Source organism: Elephas maximus, chromosome 11, assembly GCF_024166365.1.
Source record: "Elephas maximus indicus isolate mEleMax1 chromosome 11, mEleMax1 primary haplotype, whole genome shotgun sequence".
Classification (NCBI taxonomy): domain Eukaryota; kingdom Metazoa; phylum Chordata; class Mammalia; order Proboscidea; family Elephantidae; genus Elephas; species Elephas maximus.
In genome coordinates, this window is record NC_064829.1 from 87,791,152 (window position 1) to 87,811,622 (window position 20,471).

Genomic DNA, 20,471 nt, shown 5'->3' on the forward strand with positions numbered 1-20,471 from the left:
ACAACTGCATACAACAATGTCCTTCCAAAATGTGTCCGTTCCATGAGTGGAAGAGGCGTCAGTGTGGGCTGAGGGGTCTCCCCCATCTGCTGGGTCCCATCATCAGTACCCCAGGAGGTATTCAAGGCCTGGTGACTGAGGCCGCCTAGGGACCTAGGATGGGTCCTCTCTCAAGGTTCATGGGTAACAGCCACAAGCAGGTGGTGTCGGTTATGGGGCTGCGTGCAGCTTCTGGTGGTTGATGAGGTGGGCCATCCAGGGGAAGGTCTTGCCACACACGCTGCCCTCAAAGGGCCGCTCTGGGCTGTGACTGGCTGGGGACCGCATCCCGTAGTGGGAGGGATCTGCACACCGGTTGCCTGGCTGGCCAGAGGCTTTGCCGGGAGACTTCCGGGCCTTGGCCCTGCGCCCCTCCCCCGGGTGGGCTTTTTTCCTGGGCGGCTCCAGCCTATGGATCTTGCGGTGCTCGGCCAGTACGGAGGCGTGCAGGAAGCCCTTGCGGCACTCGGGGCACGGGAAGGGCACCTCTCTGTTGTGGCCCTTCTGGTGCTCAATGAAGTGGGTGACCCAGGGAGAGACCTCGCCGCACTCGGCACATTCCAAGGGCTGCCCGCTGCGGGGGCGCCCTCGGGGCTCGAGCGCCCCCTGTGGCCGTGGTCTCCTCAGCGGCCCCTGTAGTGGTCTTCTCAGCACAGGTTCCGGTGCGTGTGAGGAATGACAGGCGTGTGGCTGCAGCCTGGCCACTCTCCTCACTGCCCCTCTCTCTTCAGAGGACTGCTTCTCTGAGGGCCTGTGACTAAACTCGGCGGGGCCAAGAGCAGGGGGTTCGGGCGGAGGGGCCCCGCCAGAACAGGCCCTGGCAGCGCGGGGCTCTTGGGGGCAGCGAAGATGGGCTGGTGTGATGGCTGTGCAGAGTCCTGGGCCCGCCTGGGGAGTGAATGCCCGTTCCTCAGGAGCCTGTCCTCCACTCGCCAGCAGTCAAGGCGTGTTCCAGACACTGGGCTTCGGAGGAAAGTAGACAGGGGAAGCTAGGGAGAGGGAAGGAGAAGGGTTAATTGGGCCAGGGGCTTGAGGCCACTCCCTGGGAGTCTCCTTGGGCCACTCCCTGAGGGATGCTAGGGTCCCATGCTCCTGGGGCAGAGAAAAGCAGAAGCTGGCTGAGCCAAGCCCAAGCTCCTTCTTCTACTCTATACTTGTCCTCAGTCCTTTCTTTTTTAAGATAATTGGGCACGTAATGCAGTAATAAGGAGCTCTGGTTAAGCGCTTGTCTGCTAACTAGAAAGTTGGCAGTTTAAACCCATTCAGTAGTTCTACGGGAGAAGGACCCGGCAATCTGCTTTCTTGAAGGTTATAGCCAAGAAAACCCTATGGAGCAGTTCTACTCTGTAACACATGGGATCGCTATCAGTTGGAATCAACTAGACGGCACCCAACAACACTGCAACACTATTCACAGGAGTGAAAAGGTGGAAACAACAGAAATGGATAAATAAAATGTGTTCGGTACATACAATGGATTACTACTCAGCCATAAAGAGGAATGAAGTCCTGATGCATGCTACAACATGAAGGGACCTAGAAAACATCATGCTGAATGAAACAAGTCAGTCGCAAAAGAACAAATACTGTATGAGCTCACTTCTATGAAATAAGCAAACATATACCCAGTAATAGAAACCAAAATTAGTGGTTACCAGGGGTGGGAGGGAGGGGGAAAGAGGGAGTTTTTTCTTAGGGGGCAGTGAGTGTATGTTAATGGTGGTGGAGTGATTTGGAAAAGTTAGTGAGAATGGCTGCACAACTTGAAGAATGTAATCAGTGTCACTGAATTATACATGTAGAAATTGTGGAGTTGTTACATGTTTTGTTGTATACATTTTCACAACAATAAAAAAAATAAGAGGGTGTGGGATGGGGCAGACCCCACAGCACTGGGCCCCCGCTGTGCACCTGTGTTGGCCCCCCTGGGGACCTCTTGCTCCAGCATCCTCAGTCTGTCTGCCTTCCTGAAGGCCAGCCCATTCGTGCTGGGAGGCTGAGGCTGTGGCCCTGGAAGGAAGAAGGTGAGTGGTTGCACAGGGTGTGGGAGTGGAAGGTTCCCCCATGAGCCCCAACCTCTCCGTCATGACAGTTGATGTGCACAACTTCTGGGGGTGGCGTGGGCTCACCACCCAAGCAGCCAACTCCACCCATCAGCAATGTGTGTGGCTGGGGGACAGAGGGGTGGCTAACAGCCAGGCCAAAACTCCATGTCCAAACTCCATCTCCAGCCCAGAGAGTCACCACAGAGCCCAGACACTTACCCATTGCACCTGAGATGCCAAGCAACTCGACCCTCACCTTGGTGTGCAGACTCCACTGGGTGAGCTCCAGCCACTGGTCCCCCTGGTGGAGCCCCATAGCTGCCACCTCCTGAGCCAGCTCAGATGCCTGCAATGGCACACATGGGTCTGCTCAGAACGCCCCCAGATGCTGTCCCCTTTCCAGAACAGCAGAGGGTCAAGGTCACCAGGAACACATGTTCCTGGAGGGCTGTTTCCAGAACTGGCGACGTGATTTGAGGACCTCGAAAAAACCAAACCCATTGCTGTCGAGTAGATTGTGACTCAGCAACCCTACAGGAAGAAGTAGAACTGCCCCACAGGGTTTCCAAGAAGTGGCTGGTGGATTTGAACAGCTGACCTTTTGGTTAGCAGCTGAGTTCTTAATAACCACTTCGCCACCAGGGCACCATATTCAAATAGGGAGGCTATCTTGATTCCAGAAAAAGCAAATGGCTCAGAGAAGCTGGGTACAATGTGCTTATAAAGAGAAGAAAACCAAAAACCAAACCCATTGCCATCGATTTGATTCCAATTCATAGCGACCCAACAGGACAGGGTGGAACTACCCTGTAGGATTTCCAAAGAGTGACTGGTAGATTTGAACTGCCAACCTTTTGGTTAGCAGCCGAGCTCTTAACCACTGCATCACCAAGGCTCTGATAAAGAGATGGGGAAGGAGTAATAAAGAAGATCAACCATTTGGCTAATCTTAACATGATTGATTGAAACTTGCCCTCCCCTTTTGCTGAGATCAACTGATATCAATTTACTTCTGGTCTGTTGTTGTTCTTAGGTGCCACTGAGGTGATTCTGACTCATAGCGACCTGCACCATTCTCACAGTCACTGTCATGCTTGAGCCCATTGTTGAAGCCACTGTATCAATCCACTGTGTCAATCCATCTTGTTGAGGGTCTACCTCTTTTTTGCTGACCCTCTACCAAGCACGATGTCCTTCTCCAGGGACTGATTCCTCCTGATAACATGTCCAAAGTGTGTGAGATGAAGTCTTGCCATCCCTACTTCTAATGAGCATTCTGGCTCTACTTCTTCCAAAACAGATTTGTTTGTTCTTCTGGCTGTCCAGGGTATATTCAATATTCTTTGCCAACACTATAATTCAAAGGCATCAATTCTTCTTTGGTCTTTCTTATTCATTGTCCAGCTTTCACGTGCACGTGAAGCGACTGAAAGTCAGGTGAGCCTTAGTCCTTAAGTGACATCTCTGCTTTTGAACACTCTGAAGAGGTCTTTTGCAGCATATTTGCCAATGCAATGCATCGTTTGATTTCTTGATTGCTGCTTCCATGGGTGTTGATTGTGGACGCAATTAAAATGAAATCCTTGACAACTTCAATCTTTTCTCCATGTATCATGATGTTGCTTATTGGTCCAGTTGTAAGGATTTCTGTTTTCTTTATGTTGCAGTAGAATCCATACTGAAGGCTGTGGTCTTTAATCTTCATCAGTAAATGCTTCAAGTCCTCTTTGCTTTCAGCCAGCGAGGTTGTGCATCTGCATATCACAGGTTGTTAATGAGTTTTCCTCCATGTTCTTCTTCATATAGTCCAGCCTACCAAATGGAAATCCCAGGTTCTTGCTCAGCATGACTCGTATCAGCCAATAAATGAGAGACAGAGGTGGGAGAACAGGAAAGCCACTTTTATTTCATTGTACAAGGAAAAGGAGTCAGTTGGAGCTGCTGCCGCCAAGACTACTCACCAAGGGTGGGCAGGCAAGTTACTTTTTTTTTTTTTTATTAACTTTTATTGAGCTTCAAGTGAACGTTTACAAATCAAGTCAGTCTGTCACATATAAGTTTACATACATCTTACTCCGTACTCCCACTTGCTCTCCCCCTAATGAGTCAGCCCTTCCAGTCTCTCCTTTCGTGACAATGTTGCCAGCTTCCCACTCTCTCTATCCTCCCATCCCTCCTCCAGACAGGAGATGCCAACACAATCTCAAGTGTCCACCTGATATAATTAGCTCACTCTTCATCAGCATCTCTCTCCCACCCACTGTCCAGTCCGTTTCATGTCTGATGAGTTGTCTTCGGGGATGGTTCCTGTCCTGTGCCAACAGAAGGTCTGGGGACCATGACCGCCGGGATTCCTCTAGTTTCAGTCAGACCATTAAGTATGGTCTTTTTATGAGAATTTGAGGCAAGTTACTTTTAAAGGGGTTTACAAGTAGGGAGTCATACAAGTTACATCAGCAACATTCTTAATCACATTACTCAGGTACAATGGGGTTTACGTATAACCTCCAAGCAAAAGCAGGATTCAAATGCAAAGCTGGTGTGGGGATGGGGGAGTCCAGCAAAGGAAACAAGTTTTCAATACACACTGTAGGGGAGGAAGCCAGGTAAAGAATATAGCACTCTGGGGGCTCTGCCTCACAGCTTCTTGGATTATTTGCTCAGCATACATACTGAATAAGTATGGTGAAAGAATACAACCCTGGTGCGCACCTTTCTTAACTTTGAACCATACAGTATCCTGTTGTTCTATTAGAACAACTGCCTCTTGGTCTATGTACAGGTTCCTTATGAGCACAATTAAGTGTTCTGGAATTCTCATTCTTTGCAATGTTATCCATAATTTGTTAAGATCCACACAGTAGAATGCCTTTGTATAGTCAATAATAAATAAACTTCTTTCTGGTATTCTCTGCTTTCAGCCATGATCCACCTGGTGTCAACAATGAAATCCCTTGGTTCACATCCTCTTCTGAATTCAGCTTGGCTTTCTGGTCTGGTTGCTAATAATTTGGCCTTCCACCTACCTGCAGCCATGAGGTTTTTTGAGATTGAAATTAAGAAGTAATGGTTTGATAACTCCTTTTCTAGTAGAATAAGACAATTTTACATTGCTATAGAGCAGTTTTTGGCAGGCTTTTGGAGTTTGGGTCAGGTTTTTCATGGTTAATATTTGTTTTCAAGGATTAAAAAAAACCTAAAATCAAAGATGTCTGTTACTGCTTTTCCTATTCAACACAAGGCTGTAAATCTTTACGGAAGCAGACTGCTACAAATTTCTTCTGCAGAGAACCACTGACCTTTCTGTTAGCAGCTGAGTGATTTAACTACTGTGCCTCTAAGGCAACTATGTCCTATAATGTTGTTATGAGTCAGAATCAACTCTATGGCAATGGGTTTGGTCTGGTTTTTGGGTGCAAAATGGAAATGGCAGCTCCTGGGTCAAAATTCATGGACAATTTCAAGATGGCAGCAGTGGAGCCTTAAACTGAGAGTGGGCCTTTTCCAGCTTCTAGAGACTGTCCCCTCCCCTCCCCAATTCCTTGGCTGGTGGCCCCTAATTCCACCTTTTTTGGGGGGGGTGAGTTTAAATTTCTTTTTTACATTTTAAAATTTTATTTTATTTTTTATCGTGGTGAAAATATACACACCAAAACATTTGCCAACACAACATCCTTCCTCCTTCTTAAAGTCCATCACTCCAATCTCTGCTTTCATCATTACTTCACCTTCTTTTCTGTAGTCTCATCTCTGGGCCTTTGCACATGCAGTTCTCACTGCCAGGGACGTCCTCCAGGGCTCCACAGGATTTGCCAGAAGGGGATTACCTCAGAACAGGTGAGATCTTCATCAGGGGTCTCAGGGAGCCCGAGTTCTTATGTGAATGAGAAACTCTCAGGACTCCTCAGCACCTGGTCACAGGCTATGTATGAGGTCTAGGAATTCACCACCTGGATGGCACCTGGCAAAGTACTAGAGCAGGGTTGGGGTGTAGGGGGACCAACTCACAATCTTACAGCTCACAGTGGGTGCCTGCCTGCCCCACCTCCCTGAAGACGATGTGGTCTGTGAAGCCAGTGGCAACTCATGGCATCATGAATTCCACAGTTGTAAGGACAGTGGCACCTTCTGTGGGCATGACCTTGTGACCTCTCCAACTCCAGACATGTGTCTCTAAGGACAACAGTGCTTCCCATGTTTCCTGCCTTCCTTGCCCAGCTTTGAGCACCAGTAGGTTTTCAGATTTGTGGGATGAGTGAATGACAGGCAACAAGGCAGGGGTTTCTCAGAGTCTGGAGGGCACATGTCTCTGCATGGGTGTCACTGAAGAACGGTGCTCACAACCTGGGGTTATAGGGCATGGAGTCGGGGCCCCTGGACTCACCTGGGCTGGGTCTCTCTGGGACTGGGCCCTAGGCAACCTCATGCTGTTCCTGTCTTCCTCCTCACCAGTGCCCCTGTCCTGGTGACCGTCGGAGTCCAGAGATACCACAACTGGGTGGGAGGAACAAATGGTGAGGGAGACAGCTGTGATCCAGAGCCCCCAATTTTCCAGACCCCCTCCATGGGGAGGATGACACTTCCAGAGAGCAGCCCTCCAGCCCTCCAGGGAGGCAGGAGCAACAGAAGTGATGCCACCCTGTTGTTCCAACAAGCTTTGAAATGTGGCCCCACTCCCCCTGCTAAAGATCTTCCTGTGGGGTCTCTCCCAAGGCTGCTGGGCATGAACCTGTGGTGACAGCTGGGGAAGTGGAGGATAGGTCCCTTCTCACTTAACACTCCATGCCCATATGTGTCCCAAGAGACCCCAAAACATGGAGGACACCCACAAGGACACTCACTACAGTACCAGCTAACAGGGAAAGCCTGGACACAACCCCTTGTCTCCCAACTGGAGGGTGTTTAAATGCATGCTGGAATATTCTAGCAGTGGAATGACATCAAACAGTGAAGATGGGTGAAACAGGGTCCCATGGATCCACTGCAAAACACTAATGTCAAGGGAGAAGCAAGAACAGATGATATGTACAAAAGGAAACTGCTTATAGAAGGTTTTAGGACAAGAAAGCTAGAACGGTATACTGTCATAATCCAAAAATAAGAGGAAAACGTACAAATATACACGTGCAATGAAAAATTCAGTGCAGTTGCCACCTCCAGGGGTGGGAGAGGGAAGCTATAGGTCCGGGAGATGTGCACTAGGAGTGTTCTATTTCTCAAAAAAAATCCAAAGCAAGCCTTTTGGGAGGTTAAGTTCCCACAGGGCTGGGTGACAGGTACATGAGTGTTCATTATAATATTCCCTAAACTGTTTTGTAGGCTTTAAATTGCCATAATAAAAAGCAAACAGCTGCTTTGGAAGACAGTTTTGCAGTTTCTCAAAAAGTTAAACCTATGACCCACAAATTCTGCTCCTATGTAAATGCTCAAGAGAATTGAAAACATATGTTCATTCAAAAACTTGTTTATAAATGTTTATTGCAACATTGTTCATAATGGTCAAACGGGGGAAATAACCCAAATGCCCATTAATTGATGAATGGATAAACAAAATGTGGCACGGTATATCCATGCAATGGGATTTTATTAAATTATCATATTATAATATCTATAATGTTATATTTGCTTACAATGAACGTAATGCAGTGTGATGAATCACTTTTATATGGCCTTTCTCTCCATGGTCTTGTAACTCCTATCGACGTGATTGGGTGGGACTACGCAATAAGGTAATTGTGGCTCCCCACAAGAGGATTGGTCAGTTTTGCCATCCCACTAGGCTTAAAATGAGCTATCCCAGAGGCAGGAGGAGAGGATCTCACCACCACCAAGGAAGAAGAACCAGGAACAGAGACATCCTTTGGACCTGGGATCCCTGTGCTAAGATCCTCCTGGACCCAGGAAACAGAGAGAGCTGTAATACTGGAAATGGTGAGAAGGTGAGAAGCAGTGGCAGAGAAACAACAGCAGCAGAATCAGGAGACTGGCAAGAGACTGGCAGTAAATGGTGTGGTGGACTTCCCAGCCCACGGAGTGAGAAAGATGAGTGCCTTCGAGGAGGAGGCTTGCTGGAGGAGTAGGGTACCCCTGGGTACTAGGTGAAGTTAGGTTTGCCAACCCACGGAGTTAGAGCAGAGTACCTTCGGGCTGAGGCTTACTGGCAGAGTGGGGTGCCTCGGGGTACTTATCAGCTGAGCCAGAAGAGCTCTGTAACACTTGCCTAAGCAGGGCAGAGTCCAAGGGGCCAGAGGTGTGCCTGCTGAGAAGAGGTTGTCCTGGTGGAAGAACTGTATCCTGAGCATTCCCGAACCTGAATTGTAACCTGTTACTTCCCTAACAAACCCCACAAGCATGAGTATGGACTGAGTTCTGAATGGCCATTGCAATAAATTATCAAACTCAGCAGAGAAGCAGAGAATGCCACGGGAAGGATGGTCAGTGTCAGGATTTGTAAAGATGGTGGAGAAAGGAGGCATGTCTGACCTCTGCATTGTAGGAATTAGCCTTGAGCTGTTGATCTTGATTCTCCTTTCCTTTGTGAAGTTGGAGGAAGTCAGATGAAGCTCTCCCCCACCCCACAACCATACTTATAGTTGGTGTCAGGAGTGGAGTTCATTGCCATGGCTCCAAACTCATGGAAGCATGGAACTTTGTAACAGAATGGATGAAGGAACTTGGGAAGTGAAACTTTTGATTCTTAAGTGGTTACTTTGGTTGTTATTACCCATAATGGCTAAAAGCTATGCTGCAGCTGAGGGGAGAAAAGTCCCACCTGGAGTGGCCTGGGGCAAAAGTCAGGACAGATAAGCAAGATGATTGACAGGGGGCCAGGGTCTATTGGTTCCACCCAGCCAGAGGCCCATATGAATGGAAAGATAGTCAAGAGATGGAGATGAGAGGCAGGGCCAAGATGGCGGAGTAGTCAGACACTTCCAGTGATCCCTCTTACAACAAAGACCCAAAAAAACAAGTGAAACAATTATATATATGACAAGCTAGGAGCCCTGAATATCAAAGGCAAGGTTAGAAAAGGACTGAGTAGCAGGGGGAGGGAGAGATGGTTCAGAAGCAGCGAGGAGTTGCTGGACCTCACTTGGTGGTAACCCTCAGGCACGATCCCCTGGAGCGACCACAGTGGGATTGCTGGTAGTGTTCTGGACGTGGTTTCCTCAGGGAGAGACAGCGAGCCGCACAGCCTACTCATACCTCCAGAACAAGAGAAGAACAGCACTCTCAGCAAAAGCTAAGTACTTGTATTTATTTTACCAGTCCTCAAGCTGGCTTCATTTGCTGTTGATTTCCCTGGGCCTGACATAGGTCCTGCTGCGTGTTCTGAGCCATTCTCCCAGCCTTGGAGAAGGAATAAATTGACAATTGGGGGAAAAGATAATTTGCCAATTCCACTAAGCTGGGGAGCTCAGGAGAGAAGCGGCTTCTGTCTAGGCACAAACAGTCCGTGGATTTTGAATACTTTTCACCCCAGTATTGACCTGTGTGGGCCCATTTCAGGAGACTAGGCCCTTGTTGGCAGACTGCAACTGTTTCAGCTGTGTGGTGGAGAGGTGGGTTTTTGATGTTTGACACTGCCTTGCCTATTAAACAGGGCCCTCACCTGCCCACATCAGGGGCCTAAGGACTGGTGGCTCCACCCACATCACCTAGCCACCCGCAATAGGGGTCCAAGGATAAGTGGTACCTCCTAGCCTTACAACAAAAAGCATTTGGTGCCCATGGTCCAGCTGCAGAGTCCATCCACCTGTGTGCTGTAGGGAATAGGTACGTGCTTTCCTCGCAGACACTCAGGGGATGGTTGTCAGCCCCCTGCTTGGTTCAGAGCATGACCCCTGCTGCAACCAGATACCTGTACCTACACCAATCACCCCTACTCCTCCAAGACTGTAGGACAGAGCCTGTACCACACACTTGATGACCAACTACATGGACACCTGAGCTGAATCCATACAAGAAAAGTGAATGGACTCCTAGGCTCATATACCTGGTAACAGCTCTAGCCATCTGGTGACAGGATCTTAGAGCTTCAAAGGTGAAAATAATCAGGATATCTTACTCAAGCAGCCTATTTGGACATATCAAAACAAAACAGAACAAAGCAAGAATCTACGATACAGTAAGCAAACATAAAATAATACAATAACTTATAGATGGCTTGGAGACAACAGTCAATATCAAATTACATAAAGAAGCAGACCATGATCGCTTCAACAAGCTCTCAAAATAAAGAATCAAGGAATCTTCTGGATGAAGTTGTATTCCTGGAATTACCAGATGTAGAAAAAAAAAAACCCAAACCCACTGCCTTCGAGTTGATTCCTACTCATAGAGGCCCTATAGGACAGAATTGAACTGCCCCATAGAGTTTCCAAGGAGCACCTGGTGGATTTGAACTGCTGACCTCTTGGTTAGCAGCCATAGCACTTAACCACTACACCACCAGGGTTTCCAGACGTAGAATACAAAAGATTAATATACAGAACTCTTCAAGACATCAGAAATGAGATCAGACAAAATGCAGAAAAAGGCAAGGAACACAAAGATAAAGCAGTTGAAGAAATTAAAAAGGTCATTCAAGAACATAATGAAAAATTTAATAGGTTGCAAGAATCCATAAAGAGACAGCAATCAGAAATTCAGAAGATTAACAATAAAATTACAGAATTAGTCAACTCAGTAGAAAGTCAGATAAAGAGTAGAGATGAACCTGAAATGTTTTAAAAAGGGTAATGTATTTAGCGGAAACCCTAGTTTTGTGTTTTTTTTTATTTAGGGGAAACCCTGGTGGCGTAGTAGCTAAGTGCTACGGCTGCTAACCAAAGGGCCGGCAGTTCGAATCCATCAGGCGCTCCTTGGAAACTCTATGGGGTGGTTCTACCCTGTCCTATAGGGTCGCTATGAGTCGGAATCAACTCGATGGCACTGGGTTTGGTTTTTTGGTTAATGTATTTAGGATTATGTGTTTAACTGAATGTATTAGGGATATTGAATGTTCCTCCAACCTAGTACTGTAAAACAGACTAGAATGTGTGATAGGAATGAATATTGGGTATTACAGATATCAGAGAGAGTGTAATCCGCCTTCAGCCAATACTTTATCGGATATGCAAAAAGTGAAATTAGGATCTGCTTGATGAAACAGGCTTTTTGTCTCATGTCAGCAGCCCAGTGTATAGAGCAGGTGGGTTTAGGTTGAAAATCTGAGCCGCACCCAGATTTTGCATTTGAAAAGACATGCAGTGTACCGGGAACTACTGACAGAACAAAAGATTTGCATTTGAAGGACCTTCAGGGGAGAGCTGCTTTTTGCATTTCCAGCAAGCTGTTTGCCTTTGCGTGCATCTGGGCAGAAAAAGTCAGTGCCCATCAGAAAAATTCCCTTCCAGGACTGGCAGTTTAAGGGAACCTGCAAGTACCCAGCTTGGTTTGCTCGCTTGTGGTGACCACGTGGGTCCACTCATGAGTGGAAGTGGGGAAAGCACAGCAATGAAGAGTCTGAGTTTGGACATGTTTCATTGGCATCGTTGATCTAGTCCACAGGGCCTAAGGATGAGAGAGAGAAGAAAGGCTGGCTGGTCAGAAGCACAGGGAGTTGTGTGGACTTCTCAGTTTATGGGTGGAGCCTGTTGACCTAGCCCCAGGGGGCTAGGAATGAGAGAGAGGGAAGGGGCTACCCATTGTGACCTAGCTTGGATGGCCAGGGATGAACTGACCAGAACTGACCAGAATGAAGAGAAAGATGTTTGACACCATTAGCTGATTGATGCAATTTGATGGGTTGCTCTGGACTGGACTTTGTTTATGGTTGAAGATGCTCAAAGTTTCAACTGGAACAAAAGATACTTCAAGACCAAGGAACATGCTTGTTTCCTCAGCACTGGTTTGATAGGGATGGGCAATTTAAACAGTGACTATCTAAAACGGAGGAAGATAAAGACATGAAGTAGCTGGCTGACATGCTTTCATGTGTGTGCTTACATTCAAAATGAGAGGGACAAGGGAGGATCCCCACTTTTGTTTCCTCTTTTCCTGGTAGATCTCCGGAAGAGAGGGTAGGGGAAGATGCTGGTAGGATTATATGATTGAGCTGTGAATATGACTGTTAACAGGGTTAATTGTGATTGTAAAATCTGTAATTATAGATGTTGTAACTGTGAAAGAGTGGACTAAGGCACATGCGGGACTGTAGTACAGTGGCCAAACTTAAAATCCCTTAAAGGCTTTGCTATCCTGATACCTTAGGAGGCTCAGACCAAGGGAATAATCTCTCAGTTAAATTTTATCGGATACCAGGAAGAATGAAGCCGAGATGACTTTTGGCGAACCTGACTAAATCAGGTGGACATGTGCAGCAGGCCGGAATGACTGGTACTAAGTAACCTCACCCTGAGGGCTCTTTGTCCTATTGAAGGGCTAATTGTTAGTGACTGTTTTGGACTGGTAAAATGATTGGGAGGAGGAAGTTAGCCTCCACCAAGTGCCCAGAGGCACCCTACTCCTCCAGCAAGCCTCCGGAGCCTGAAGGCACTCATCTTTCTCACTCAGTCAGCTGGGAAGCCCACCACACCATCTCCTGCCAGTCTCCTGGTTCTGCTGCTGTTGTTTCTCTGCCACTGCTTCTTGCCAAGGCTGACTGGCAGAGTGGGGTGTCTTGGAGTATTTATCAGCAGAGCTAAAAGTGCTTTTTAACACTTGCCTGTGCAGGGCAGAGGCCGAGGGGCCACAGAGAGGCGTGCTTGCAAGCACAGGTGAGAAGAGGTTGTCCTGATGGAAGATCTGTATCCTGAGCATTCCTGAACCTGAACTGTTACCTGTTCCTTCCCTAATAAGCCCCGTAAATGTGAGTATGGTCTGAGATCTGTGTGGCCACTGCAACAAATTATCGAACTCAGCAGAGAAATAGACAATGCCCTGGGAGGGATGCTGAGTGTCAGAATTGGGAAAGACGATGGGGAGAGGAAGCATGTCTGACCTCTACAGAGTAGGAATCAGCCTTGGGCTGTTGATCTTGATTCTCCGTCCCCCTTGTAAAAATGGAGGAGGTCAGGTGATGCCCCTGTTATGCCATTTTTGTACATAATTAACATAATATATTAATATGTTATATTATTATTATAGCCATAAGATGAATGAAGTATTGATGCATGCTGCTACATAGATGAACCTTGAAAACGTTGCTGCTGTTGTTAGTTGCCATCGAGTCTATTCCAACTCACAAAATGTGGCCTTTTGAGTCTGGCTTCTTTCATTGAACATAATGTTTTCAAAGGAATCCTTGGGTGGTGTAAGCAGTTAAGCACTCAACTACTAGCCTAAAGTATGGTGGTTTTGACACAGCCAGAGGCACCTCAGAAGACAGGCCTGGCAATCCGCTTCTGAAAGGTCATAGTTTTGAAAACCCTAAGCAGCAGTTCTACTCATGCATGCCACATTTCGTGGATTCCATTGACGTGAAATGCCCAGGTTTGGTAAATCCGTAGAGACAGACAGTAGATTAGTGGTTGTCAGGGGCTGGGCGAAGGGAGGAATGGGGAGTGTCTGCTAATGGGTATGAAGTTGGGGTTTCTTTTGGGGATGGTGAAAATGTTCTGGAATTAGGCTGTGGTGTGGTTATGGTTGCATAACTGTGGATATACTAAAAACTACTGACTTGAATTTTATAGCATGTGAATTATATTTCAATAAGACTATTATTAAAAAAAAAAAAGCAAACAGAAATAATCTGATGTAGTGATGTCACCAAAAATAGCACAATAGGGAACTCCAACGTTCCGATGCCTCTACTAAAGCAATGACAAAATGGTCAGAAGTAACTTCTTCTAATGAAAAACTTACACAGTCAGAGAAGTGTTTAATGAATAAAGAAGCTACTAAATTTTGGTGAATTCTCAATGGAATCCAGAATTTCTGGAGCCATTGAGGCTGCATGAACCCTTAAAATATTGCCCTGAAATAATATTTAAACTTTAAACCTCAAACCAAAACTTTTCTTGGAAGTCCACTTTGAACCAAACAACTAAACCAAACCAAACTCATCGCTGTCAAGTTGATTCTGACTCACAGCCACCCCTTGGGTGCAGAGTAGAATGGTGCTCCACAGGGTCTTCAAGGCTGTGACCTTTCTGAGGCACCTCTGAGTGGGTTCGAGCTGCCAACCTTTCAGCTAATAGTTGATTATGATTATAATTAACATAATATGTTATGCTATATTATTATATTATTATTATAGCCATAAAAAAGAATGAAGTATTGATGTTACCACGCAGATGAACTACCAGGGACCCCCATTTGGCCTAACTTAATATTGTTAATATGGTGGTTAGGATTGAATTGTGTCCCCCCAAAATGTGTTATATACCCTAACCCCTATACTTATGGTTATAATCCCATTTGGGAATGGGTTTTCTTTGTTATGTTAATGAGACGGTACTAGTGTAGGGTACGTTTTAAGTCAATCTCTTTTGAGATATAAAAAGAGTAGATTAAGCTCAACCAAGCAAGGAGAGATGGGGGAAGATAGATGCCATGCCACATGAAGATTACGAAGGAGCTGAGGAACGCTGGGCCTACAGATACTGAGAAGAGACAAGGAACTTCCCTCTGAGCCGACAGAGAGAAAAAACCTTCCCCTAGAGCCGGCATCCTGAATTCAGACTTCTAGCCTCCTAAACTGTAAGAAAACAAATTTCTGTTTGTTAAAGCCACCCACTTTTGGTATTTCTGTTATAGCAGCACTAGAGAACTAAGACAGATGGCAATACTACCCAAGGGCCACCTGCAGGAAAGACGCGGGGCTCTCATCTGGTATGAACCCAAACCCCAGCTCCTACTTCCTCCTGGAGCCACTTGCCTTTGGGGGTCAGCCAGTCCCTGGGGACCACCGAGCCTGTGGCTTCTTACATTCCTGCTGGAACATCTGCATGAGGTCTTCCACCAGGCTGGTGGCCTCCCTGCAGGTTTGGGGGCCCTGTGACTGCACCCAGGACCTCATCTTGCAGGTCAGCGAGCTCAGGAACTGCTCCAGCACCAGCAGTTCCAGGATCTGCTCCTTGGAGCAAGTATCGGGCCACAGCCACAGGTGGCAGAGTGTCCAGAGCTGCCTCAGTGCCTGCTGCAGCCCAGTCACCGTGCAATACTTGAACTGCCGGAAGCATAAGCGCCAGGCTTCTGCATCCCCGGGGCTGGCAGGCCGCACTGCCCCATCCTTCTCACTTGGTGCTGGGGTCTGGGTGCTCCTGCAAGAGGCAAAGCCTCTCGCCAGTGGAAGCATCTCTCTGACCACAGGGCATGTGGCCTCGATGGCTCTGAACAAGCACAGGCAGCAGTCAGGAGCCTGCAGAGAGGTGCCAGTGCAGAGAGACCACATCACAAGGTGGGTAACCTTGCTCTAGAACCTCTCAGTACCCTACGTTTTTGCCCCCCCCGCCAAGGCCCCCAGGGACTGAGCCAGGCCCTGTCCGCATCACTCCCATCTAACCTGGCCATGGACAAGCCAGTGGCCACCGCATGGCCTTTGCACTTGCTTTTCATTCCAGCTCAGATGTCACCACTGCAGGAAGAGCTTCCTCTACGTGGCCGCTTGATTGTCATCCTTGTCCCTCCACCCTCATAGTGCGCCCATCTCTTCTGAACACATTTTATTTCATTACTCGTTTAGTATCTCCTCCTCCTCAGTTCATCATTGAACAAACATTTATGAGGAGCTGGGGACAATATGGAGCCCTGGTGGCACAGCAGTGAAATGTTTGTTGGCTAAGCAAAAGGATGGCAGTTTGAATCCACCAGCTGCTCCTTGGAAACCCTAGGGAGAAGTTCTACTCCGTCCTGTAGGGTTGCTATGAGTTGGAATTGACTCGACAGCAACGAGTTTGGCTTTTTTAAAGGGGGGACAATATGGACATTGTTCTCAAAGAATTGCGATTGTGGTTTTTAACCTGATATTACCCAAGGGCTATGCCGTGACATGTGGAGTAGCAACGCTTACCCATGGAACTTTCTGTATAGGTAACAATGTGCTCCATCTGCACTGCCCCATCCGAGCACTTGAATGAGGAGCTGGATTTTCAATTTTACTTAATTTGAAAATAGCCACTCGTGCCATGTAAGGGGCAATGCAATAGAGGCCTCCTGCCCCCTGCCCCTGGGGTATTATTGCTGCTGTCTTCCTTGCCTCATGTGCCAAGTTGGGGCTGATGATGGGAGCAGCAAGGAGGGCAAGGAGGGGCTGGAGGAAAGAGACTTTAAAAGCAGAGGGAAAGCTAGAAGGGCAAGGAAAAATAACCTTTTGTATATTTTCCAAGCTTCCTATGGTGAATATATCACAACCGAACGAAATACGACAAGTTATAAACATAAAATGAGCAGGGATTTTACTACATGCTTATATCCTGTGCTGACAGGGTGGGGTCATTCACTGGTGAGAATATAAGCTGGCACAGAAGCACTGGGTATTGTTAGGTGCCGTCGAGCTGGTTGTTGACTCATAGTGACCCCATGTGACAGAGCAGAACTGCCCTGTAGGGTTTTTCCTGCAGAGCCAATGTATGGGTTCAAACCGCCAGCCTTTTGGTTTGTAGCTGAGTGCTTAACCGTTGCACCACTAGGGCTCCTTAGAAGCACTGGAGCAGCTTGTATACAAAAAACCTTCTGGACGCTGAGAAATTTAGCCAAAATGCAGACAAAGATTTAGGCACCAAAATTTACTATGAAAGGTCCTAATTTACTACGAAAGTACCTAACAGTCAAACCTGGTGGGGTCAATTACTTCCTATTATGTCATGGAGTATTATCCAACTGTTCAAAATAGTGTTAATCCCATTAACACACTCAAGGCAGTGGTGAGGTGCAGGGGAGGAAGCAGGGTGCGGGACAATATATGAGAGTTCTGCAAAGGGGTGCCAGAAAAGAAGCCCCAGGGTTGCAAGCCAAGTGCCTGGTGCTCTTCATACTTCTGTCAATCTCCCCCAAATTGTATAATGACCCCGTGTAACCTTTATCAACAGAAAAAAAAAAAAAAAACCAGAAAATTTTTAGGAAGGACTTTTAACAATATGGGAAAATGCTTATAACAGGTGAAGAGTGGAGGATTCCACGTGAGTTTTCCTTCCTGATGCTTTGGCTCATGTTTTCTACAGTTACCAGGTATGGGTTTTATAATCCGAAAGAAAGGAGAGTTGTTTCAGGCAGAAAGGCCGACTCATGAGGGGGGTGTGTTCTGTAGCCTGTGAGTCTGCTTTCCCCCACCTGCACATTGGGGATTACAAGCAAAAATACTCTCTTGTGCTTTACACTTTCATTTATATGTATTTTTGGAAAAAGAAAAAAAAGCATGTTTTGTAGTTTCATAGGTTGGAGCAGTCCCCTCTGCTCTGGGGTCCCAGAGCTTACATTCCCTGTCTGGTGCTCAGGGAAATGTTCTCTGGAGCTGTAGCCCCTCAGCACTTCTTTGGGAGGCCTGGGACAGCTCCTAGGGTCCATGTGGTAGCTGAAGTCCTTTTGGGAGGTCCTGGGCTGATATAGCAGTTCTACTCTGTCCTATAGGGTCACTATGAGTCAGAATCGACTCCATGAAACAGGTTTGGTTTTGGTTTGATGGTGCAGTGGCTAAAGTGCTTGGCTGCTAACCAAAAGGTTGGCAGTACAAACTCACCAGCCACTCCAACTGTAAAGATTTACAGCTTTAGAAACCTTATGGAAGAGTTCTACTCTGTTCATAGGGTCACTATGAGTTGGAATCGACTCCATTACAGTGTTTTTTTTCTTTTTTTCCTAGGCTGATACGGGGAGTTCTGGGCCCATGTGGAGGTTCTGGGCCAATGTGAGGGGTCCTAGGCTGATATAAGTGGTGCTGGGCTGATGTGGGGAATCCTAGGTTGATGTGGGGGTCCCAGGCCAATGTGTTTGGTCCTGGACCGATGTGGAGTGGGTCTGAGGTCTATATAGAATAGGTTCTGGGGCACACGTAGTATTTGTTGCGGTGGTCCAGGGATACAGGAGATCCACTTTGGGGGGTACCTGGGTTTGGAACCTTGGTGGGTAGTGGTTAAGTGCTATGGCTGCTAACCAAATGGTCAGCCGTTGGAATCCACCAGGCATTCCTTGGAAACTTTATGGGGTAGCTCTACTTTGTCCTATAGGGTTGTTATAAGTCAGAATCGACTCAACAGTAATTAGTTTGGTTTGGTTTTTTGGTTGAATGTCATGTAAAGGGCTCAAAGCTAGGTGGAAGGGCTGGTCTACCTGGAGTAGGCACTAGGGTCTGTGGCAGAGACCTCAAGTTCTATGAAGGAAAGGGGGACCCGTGAGGGCTTGGTAACTGACAGCCAAACCACCTAATAGATGATCAAGAGATAGTCGTTGAATAAATAAATGAGTGTGGGGGAAGAACGGGGGAGTGGAGGTTTGTGGGAGAAAAGGATTGAGCAGGGTTTGCTCACTAAGGAAGCGACAGATAAATGAGTTGGGGAGGTGGGAGATGGGCGAGTGGGCCCAGGGGCTGCAGAGCGGGTGGGAGAAGGGCTGCTGGGGCCGGTTGGAGAGGGATCTGAACGGACAGACCAGCGGGGGCTTTCTACCTCAAGCCGGTGGGGGGTTGCCAAATGGCCCTCGGCCCACTCCCAACATCGACCTCAGCACTCCCTGTACTTTAAGACTCCCCGCATCCGTCAGGGTCCCATGTCAGGAACTCCTCTCTCCCCTCAGGGTCCCGCGAAGGACCTCGGGATGCCGACCCGGGCGCCGCCAGCCTCGGGCAGCGACCACGGCCCAGGGCCTTATTCATCTCCACACGCGTTCTCTACCGTGAGCCCCAGACCGCCCTTGCCGACGTGACGCCCGTCATCCGCCCCTGGGTTCCTCCCTGGGACTGCCAGGCCAACAGGCGCACTGACTGCCAGAAGTACTGACTGCGGACAGACTAAAGCGCACGCAGGGTCTGCTTGGGCCCTCAGTCACGGCGCCACCTTGGCATGTGCAATCACCCGGTAGCTGCCTGATGGACTGCGACTCCCGGAACCCCGCGCTCCATGGGCTGTTGCCTTCGGCCTGTTGGGGAGCGCTGGCCCACCGCCCCACCCAGGAGCCCCGGGATACCCTAGTGGGGGTGGGATCATGACAAACACAGCTGCCCCAACCAATAAAAGCTGCCTGAATTAGGTCGTCTCGCTCCAGAGATTTCTTAGCATTACCCTGGAATTGGGATTTGGTCACCATGGCAACTGTCCACGCTTTTCTGGGAGCGCAGCAAGAATTGGGTGGAGGATGGGACTTCCTGTGCTGCACAGTCCCAATGACAGCTTTAGCTCCCTCTGCTTTACTTCTTTGGTTATACTGAATACTAAGTTAAGTACTAATAGTATATTTTAGTATAAGAATGTTCCAACAGCATATTTGGGACATGTTGCTGTTGGTAGGTGCGGTGGAGTGGGTTCAGATTCATAGTGACCCTGTGTACAACAGAATGAAACGCTGCCTGGCTCTGCACCATCCTTTCAATCACTGTTATGTTTGAGCCCATAGGTTTGAATTTCTCTCCAGTGTATACCTAAAAGTGGAATTTATGGACCATATGGTAATTCTGGAAACCCTGGTGGCTTAGCAGTTAAGAGCTACAGCTGCTACCAAAAGGTCAACAGTTCAAATCCACCTGGCGCTCCTTGGAAACCATATGGGGCAGTTCTACTCTGTCTTGTTCTACTCTTGTCTCTGCTATGAGTTGGAATCGACTCGACAGCAACAGGTTTGGTTTTTGGTTTTATGGTAATTCTGGAGCCTGGTGATACAGTGCTTAAGAGCTTAGGTGCTAAATGTAAGGTCACCAGTTGGAACCCATCAACCACTCTATAGGAGAGAGATGTGGCACTCTGCTTCTGTAAAGGTTATACCCTTGGAAACCCTATGGAGCAGTTCTACTCTGTCAAACAGGGTCATGATGGAGTTGGAATCAATTCGACTGCGACGGGTTTTTTTTATGGTAATTCTATGTTTAATTTGTGAGGGATTGCCAGAATGTTTTCCAAAGTGGCTGCACTATTTTATATTTCTACTCTCCATGGATTGGGGTTCCAAATTTTACACATTTTCACAAAAACCTGTTATTATCAAGGTTTAATTTATTTATTTAATTATAGCCTAATAAATAAGCATTTTTCAAATTTTTTAATTGTGAAAAGCTTCAACAATACATAAAAACAGTCAATGACTATCTTGTACTCCCCATCTTGATCCAACATTCGTTATTGTTTTGCTGAAACTGCTTTATTTCTCTCTCGTTCTGTCTTTGAAGCCCCTTTGAATCCGTAGGAAAACAATGAGCCCAGACTCTGTGGCCCTAATGTCTTCAGCCAGGACTGGCTTTGAGACCTTGTGGCAATGGCC

At 47.4% G+C, this 20,471-nt stretch overlaps 1 protein-coding gene across 1 annotated transcript; it reads right to left on the reverse strand.

The window, feature by feature from the left end:
• Nucleotides 1-210: 210 nt before the first annotated feature.
• Nucleotides 211-15,366, reverse strand: ZSCAN1 (zinc finger and SCAN domain containing 1). Its single transcript, XM_049902339.1, has 5 exons — nucleotides 14,961-15,366; nucleotides 6,469-6,578; nucleotides 2,341-2,430; nucleotides 754-1,028; nucleotides 211-682 (listed from the first exon to the last, which is right to left on the reverse strand). The coding sequence occupies exons 1-5, from the start codon at nucleotides 15,364-15,366 to the stop codon at nucleotides 211-213; spliced, it is 1,353 nt and encodes a 450-aa protein (XP_049758296.1).
• Between the last annotated feature and the right edge of the window lie 5,105 nt (nucleotides 15,367-20,471).